This window comes from Ramularia collo-cygni (genome assembly GCF_900074925.1).
Source record: "Ramularia collo-cygni strain URUG2 genome assembly, contig: RCC_scaffold11, whole genome shotgun sequence".
NCBI classification, from domain to species: domain Eukaryota; kingdom Fungi; phylum Ascomycota; class Dothideomycetes; order Mycosphaerellales; family Mycosphaerellaceae; genus Ramularia; species Ramularia collo-cygni.
In genome coordinates, this window is record NW_019716265.1 from 434,308 (window position 1) to 440,566 (window position 6,259).

At 51.0% G+C, this 6,259-nt stretch overlaps 2 protein-coding genes; one reads left to right on the forward strand and one right to left on the reverse strand.

Moving 5' to 3' along the window:
• The window catches only part of RCC_07250 (uncharacterized protein), a gene marked incomplete at both ends in the record, with an annotated part of 1,254 nt that extends 309 nt beyond the window's left edge, over positions 1 to 945 (reverse strand). The window contains 2 exons of the mRNA XM_023772508.1: positions 12 to 643; positions 711 to 945. Coding sequence (XP_023628276.1) covers positions 12 to 643; positions 711 to 945 — 867 coding nt within the window.
• Positions 946 to 2,220: 1,275 nt separating this feature from the next.
• RCC_07251 (related to tRNA (cytosine-5-)-methyltransferase NCL1) lies at positions 2,221 to 4,218 on the forward strand (the record flags this gene model as incomplete). The annotated part of the gene is made up of 1 exon (XM_023772509.1): positions 2,221 to 4,218. One exon carries the CDS (start codon positions 2,221 to 2,223, stop codon positions 4,216 to 4,218), a length of 1,998 nt encoding a protein of 665 aa, XP_023628277.1.
• Between the last annotated feature and the right edge of the window lie 2,041 nt (positions 4,219 to 6,259).

Sequence of the window (6,259 nt, forward strand, 5' to 3'; positions counted from 1 at the left end):
TCATCCTTTGCCTTTGCATCTCCAGCCTGCTTCGACGCGGCCTCGTTCTCCTGGTCATCCTTTGCCTTTGCATCTCCAGCCTGCTTCGACGCGGCAGCCTTGGCCGGGCCTGCCAGCTTCTGGTTCTCGGCGGCTTTCTTGGCTTCCTCTGCCGCGACCTTGGCGTGCTCTTCGTTGATCTTAGCTTCCTCCGCCAATCGGTTCGCCTTCGCGTCCGCACTTGTTTGACCGGTGACAGCTCGTCGGTTGACTATTTGATCTTCTACCTTGGCCACTTTCGCGTCCGCGCTTGTTTGACCGGTGACAGCTCGTCGGTTCACTATTTGATCTTCTACCTTGGCCACTTTCGATTCCTTCTCTTGCTTCTGCTTTGCTGACTTGGCTTTATTTGCAGCATTTCTTCTTCTGCGTCGGTCTCCACGGCCGTTGACTTTGTTGACCACCTTTGGAGTGTCGTCGTCGTATTTTTCTGCGGCATGCTTGTGAGTCGAAATGTCTTTGGTACACTTCGCGGTCACGGTTCCGAATGTAGTATCGATCGATCCTCCATCACCACCGCATTTGGCCCAGATCTGGCTCATGTAGGATGAGCACTCCTGGTCGTGGATTGTGTAATCCTTTTGGCCGTTAACTTCGTAGCTGCCTGTCAAAAGATAGATTGTGGTCAGTGAWGATGTACAGTGATGATTACATTTCCAACTTGCACTTACCAAAAAAGATCTGAGCTCCGCCAGCCCCGTCGTCGTTTTTGGATGTCTTCGCCATATATGTATCTCCTTTTTTGACAACTTTGTTGTCGGCGGGATCACAGAACTTCTCCGCGGCATTTTTCCACGAGATCTCGTCCCAGTACTTGCAAGACGAACCTTTGTCGCAGCTATCGGCCATGACGGTCATGGGCGCCACGACCAAAGCGGTCAACAGAGCTGCAGTGGTGATTTGCATCTTTGATGATTGGTGTTAATTGATAAAGATTTATATCAGAAATGTGTGGGTATCAAAAGGTATGGGTATCAGAAAGGTATGTGAATATCAGAAAAGACTGTATCGGAAAAGAACTGTCTCGCAAAAGAAGAGAAGAAGCCAAGTGTATGTAGATCGATGAGATGAAGCGCATTCAAAATGCTGCCGAGTGTTCATATATATGACATCTGACGAGACTTACACGTCAACTGCCAATTGTACACACAAGTCCTGTAGCCAGAAAACAGCGGTTTGCATAGCAACTCGCAACGTAGAATCAATACTGTTGCCGCAACGTCTTGACCTACCATGCGACTGGGTTGAACAGGGTCGAAAAAGATGAATGTTGCCGGCTATTTCCCAATCAAGTAGTGTAGTCTTGGGTTTCTATAGCACCGTTTATTCAACGCCGCAATTCGCTGGGGTTCCCGGATTGAGCCACTGGTACAGCTGTGTTGATTGCGTACTATCCGGCAACGTGTCGTCAGCCTTGCTATGYAAGAGTARGTGAATGGTTCATCGCATCTCGGGACTATAGCATGCGGGTGTCTTGATTGCACGTTGTTGCAGTGGGCAGGATCGGCGGGTTTGTCGGATAACCAGACTCATCACTCGTCGTCATTACCGTTGGGAAACGTTACTGTCGTCTTGCAAGAAGTCTCCTTCTGGACATGGAAGGTCTTTCTATGGCGATGCTGACGTGTCAGTGTATATTATGTATCGTCGAACGTGAGATTTGCGGAATCCTCACCTATCAAAGCTATGACTGTCTTCTGATATTGAGGAATACAGGAACAGTCACTGTCGAGTAGAGTAGTTCAATCCATGTAGAATTCACTGCTCTGTCAAAGAACATTCAGAATATCCAGCACGCGTGGACACTGATAAAAGAGACATTGTCAGAGGATACCCTAACCTCGTCGACTGCCTCTTCCGCCCGCTCCGCAACAGTGACGGTGCGAGGCAGAGTGAGAGGGCTCCAGGATTGTGACATTACAATGCGTACTATGTTCGTATGATGATGGTCAGCCTCCTGGTAATGCTCCCATCTGGTTGTGATTGTGGTTTTGGTGATGAAGGCAGTGAACGAGAGGAAGTGTCGATGCGGTTCATCGGAGATGCGGAGCTCGGCTGACTTGCCCGAGAACGATCAAGGCAAAAAAAAGTTCCCGAAATGTTGAGCTTGAATAAAGCAGATTACATCCCAATCCCTTCACATCCACAACATCTCTTGTGATACTTCACGTCACCGCAAATATGGGAGCTGGACGTCGTATGGGAAAGAAGCAGGCAGATCCTGGCCCACTGGACGAGTCGCTGGTGACGCGCAAGCGCAAATTAGCAGCGCCAACCAACGGCGCCATTAAGAAGCAGAAAACGGTAGAGCCTGTAGTCGAGGGAAAGAAGACGACCGGCGCGAAATCACCAAGGGAGAAGTCTACAAAGGACAAGAAGCCGCGCGGGGGCGATAAGAAGACGGAGAAGAAAGTGGAGAAGAAGAAGGAAATTGTGAAGCCGAAAAAGACCAAAAAGGAGGAGACCACTGTGCAGGAAGATCTGGACGATTTGGTTAGCAGCGAGGATGACGACGATCTTGACACGGCAGATGATGACATTTTGGACTCTGACGGCGATGTCGTGGATTCGGATGAAGAGATGCGTGGAGGCGGCGGTGGAGGCAAGAACAAGAAGATGATGTGGTCCGACGATGAGGGCGACTCAGATGGCGAAGAGCAGCTCACAGCCGCCAACATTGCGGGCCTTTCGCGGAAGTTGGACGAACAGCAAGCGCAGGAGGCCGCCGACGCTGAGGCCGAACTTCGCGACGATGCTATGCAGACGAATATCGCCAATGATCTAATTGATGGCGACGGCGACGATGATGAGACTCCTGGAGCCAAGGAACTACTCGCGCCAGATCTCCAGCTGCTCCGTACCCGCATCACCGAGGTCGTCCGTGTTCTGACCTCCTTCAAAGAGTTGGCCGAGCCTGGCAAATCACGCGCGGAATACACCACCGGCCTGCTCAAGGACATTTGCACATACTATGGCTATTCGCCATTCCTCGCCGAGAAATTGTTCAATCTCTTCCCCGCTCAGGAAGCCCTGGCGTTCTTCGATGCCAATGAGACACCCCGTCCAATGGTCATCCGCACCAACACCCTTCGCACTGGTCGTCGTGAGCTTGCACACGCTCTCATCAATCGTGGTGTCACCTTGGAGCCCGTTGGAAAATGGTCCAAGGTCGGTCTCCAAATCTTCGAGTCTCAGGTTCCGCTTGGTGCTACCCCAGAATACCTCGCTGGTCACTACATTCTTCAAGCAGCATCTTCCTTCCTCCCCGTTATGGCTCTCGCACCACAAGAACATGAGCGTGTACTGGACATGGCTGCTGCTCCTGGTGGAAAGACAACCCATCTTGCCGCCCTCATGCGAAATACCGGCTGCATCTTTTCCAACGATTCCAACAAAGATCGTGCAAAGGGTCTGATTGGTAACATTCACCGATTAGGCGTGAAAAACACCATCGTATGCAACTACTCTGCGCTGGAGTTTCCTCGTGTGATGGGTGGTTTCGACCGCGTACTCCTGGATGCGCCATGTTCAGGAACGGGAGTCATCGCCAAGGACGCAAGTGTCAAGACGAACAAGACCGAGGCCGATTTCTTGCGTCTGCCTCACTTGCAAAAGCAGCTCCTGCTCGCAGCGGTGGACTCTGTCGACCACGCGAGCAAAACTGGCGGTTACATCGTCTACAGTACCTGTTCGGTCACAATCGAGGAGAATGAGATGGTCGTTCAATATGTGCTCAACAAGCGTCCGAACATCAAGCTCGTGCCCACGGGCCTGATCTTCGGAAAGGAAGGTTTCACAAGTTTCATGGGCAAGACCTTCCACCCGGCAATGAAGGATACTCGGAGATATTACCCACACGCCTTCAACGTGGATGGCTTCTTCGTGGCAAAGTTCAAGAAGACTGGCCCGACTCCTGCTGCGGCGGTCCTACCGCAAGGTAGTGCCRAGGAGAAGAGGCAGCATAAGAAGGCCGAGGCTGAGGCTGATGCCGACGAGGATGTCTATGTTCATCAGGACATTGAGGAAGGCGACGAGGATAAGGAGGAGAGTCCGTTTGCTGACTTCGATGATGAGGAAGACGAAGTACTCATTGAGAGGAGTTTAAACAAGAATTTGAAGAGGAAAGGAATCGATCCCAAGGCGAAGAAAGCGAAGAGCAAAGCATTGCCAGCGAAATGATGATGTGTTGGAATCTGTCTTCGTATATTTTTGAAAGGGCTGTAGCGAGGAAGAAATGCATTTGTTCTCCAATACTTCATCAGCCTCCTCGCACATGCGTTTGGACATATTGCAGTATGCTCTCATGTCTAGAATGACTGTGCGGACTTGCTGCCAATATCTCCTTCGGCCCTCCCATCTTCTGGTGAGGCAGCAGAAGTGCTTTGGTTCTCGATCTCATTCGTATTGCATTGCCTTAAAAACAGCTTCCAACACGAGGGAGTGCTGGTCATTGGGAGATCGTCTCCGACGAAGGCGTAACAATGCCGGCCCTGTCACCTGGAAGCTGAAAGGCGTAGCTTTATATCATCATCCTTACTCCTCACATGGCGCGGAAGCGTTCGTCTTCCGTGCAAAGTCAACCTATTCGATACATCGATGCTTGATCGTTCCTGGTTCCTCGTGTCTCGAGTCTTGAGTTTGGCAATCCAAATATGTGGACATTCTGGACTCCATTTTGAAGTGTAAGCAGCAAGTACTCATCAAGTTATCTCGCCGCAGTTGGTCTGGTTGCAAGTGGGCACCGTCGTTTTATGTGAAGACGCCCGGAAGTGCTAAACTACCAATGGACTAGAACTTATCGCTGATTCTCCTTTTCTCTCACCCTCACTCTCTCCCTTTCCCTCTCCCTCTCCCTTTCCCCCTCCTTTTCTCTCACCCTCTCCCTCTCCCTCTCTCGACTTTCAATCAAGCCCCGGTGAAATTGAAGATTGCCACCCTCCCTACAACACCAAAGGATCTTCTGCTCTCTGCAACGGCAACAGCACGAATGAGACATATTACATGAGACATTTGGCTCTCCGCAATGATGCTTCCTTTTGTGCTTATAGCTACCTGTTAGCGAGCGGTGTCGTCGATTAACTATAAGGAGAGCCGGCAATCTTCAATTTCGCCGGTCCTTGGATGGATCAGTGTCAACCGATCTCGGGAAGGTGTAAAGGACACTGCGTGCTTTCGTTCCTTCTATGAGTTAAGGTAGTTCTTACCTTCTCATGTCAACCGCCGTCACTTGATAAACTCTGCAAGCCATCTCCAACGCGGTTCAACATGTGTGCGGAACGCATGAGAAGACCATGTTCGAGTACTGGACATCGTCTCCGTCACACTCCGTGATGTTCGAGATGAAGACTAGGGTAGGCGGTTCACACGGGAGTTAGGACTTGAGTAGGGTTTCGGAAGATGCATCATTGTACCGGAAAGGGTGATGAGAACCTTGGAAGTGCCGAATTTGAGTGCCGAAATGGTTGTGTAGGTGATAAATCTCAAGCAGGGATGGTGCGGTCCTGCTCACACCTCACGTCTTCCAAGGTCTTGCCTTCCTACGTCTCATACTCCCGTTACCATCCTCAACGACCCCGTAAAAGTTCGGATCGACTTCACTGTACCGATTAGCAGTCACAATCACATCGTCGATACCATTCAACGCGCCACACAGAGGATATTGAAAGAGACGGAACCGGTCAAAGGAAAGAAAGTTGCATTCCTCGTATCTACCAATGCACCGCCAACTCCAAGGAGCATCGGGCCCGAACTCCGACAAAAGTTATCACTTCACTGGCAATCGGCATGCCGCGCACGCAGGCGCCGGACAATAGTGAAAGGAAACACCCCGCGACCATGACCAAAACCAACACTGCGGGAAAGAACTGTTGCCAGCACCCTTGTGGTAGCAGTGCACCACCATATCTTCCATGAGATAGCGCGAAAGGCCATACCTTTGAAATAGCGCGAAAGGCCACGTCGGTGAAATAGCGCGGAGGCTATGCCAGTGAAATAGCGCGGAGGCTATGTCGTTGAAATAGCGGGGATGCTATGTCAGTGAAATAGCGGGGATGCTATGTCAGTGATATAGCGGGGATGCTATGTCAGTGAAATAGCGGGGATGCTATGTCGGTGAAATAGCGCGGAGGCCATGTCGAAGGCCATGTCGGTGAAATAGCGGGAAGGGCGATGTCGTTGATGAGATGGCGGGAAGGCCGTGTCGTTGAAACAGCGCGAAGGC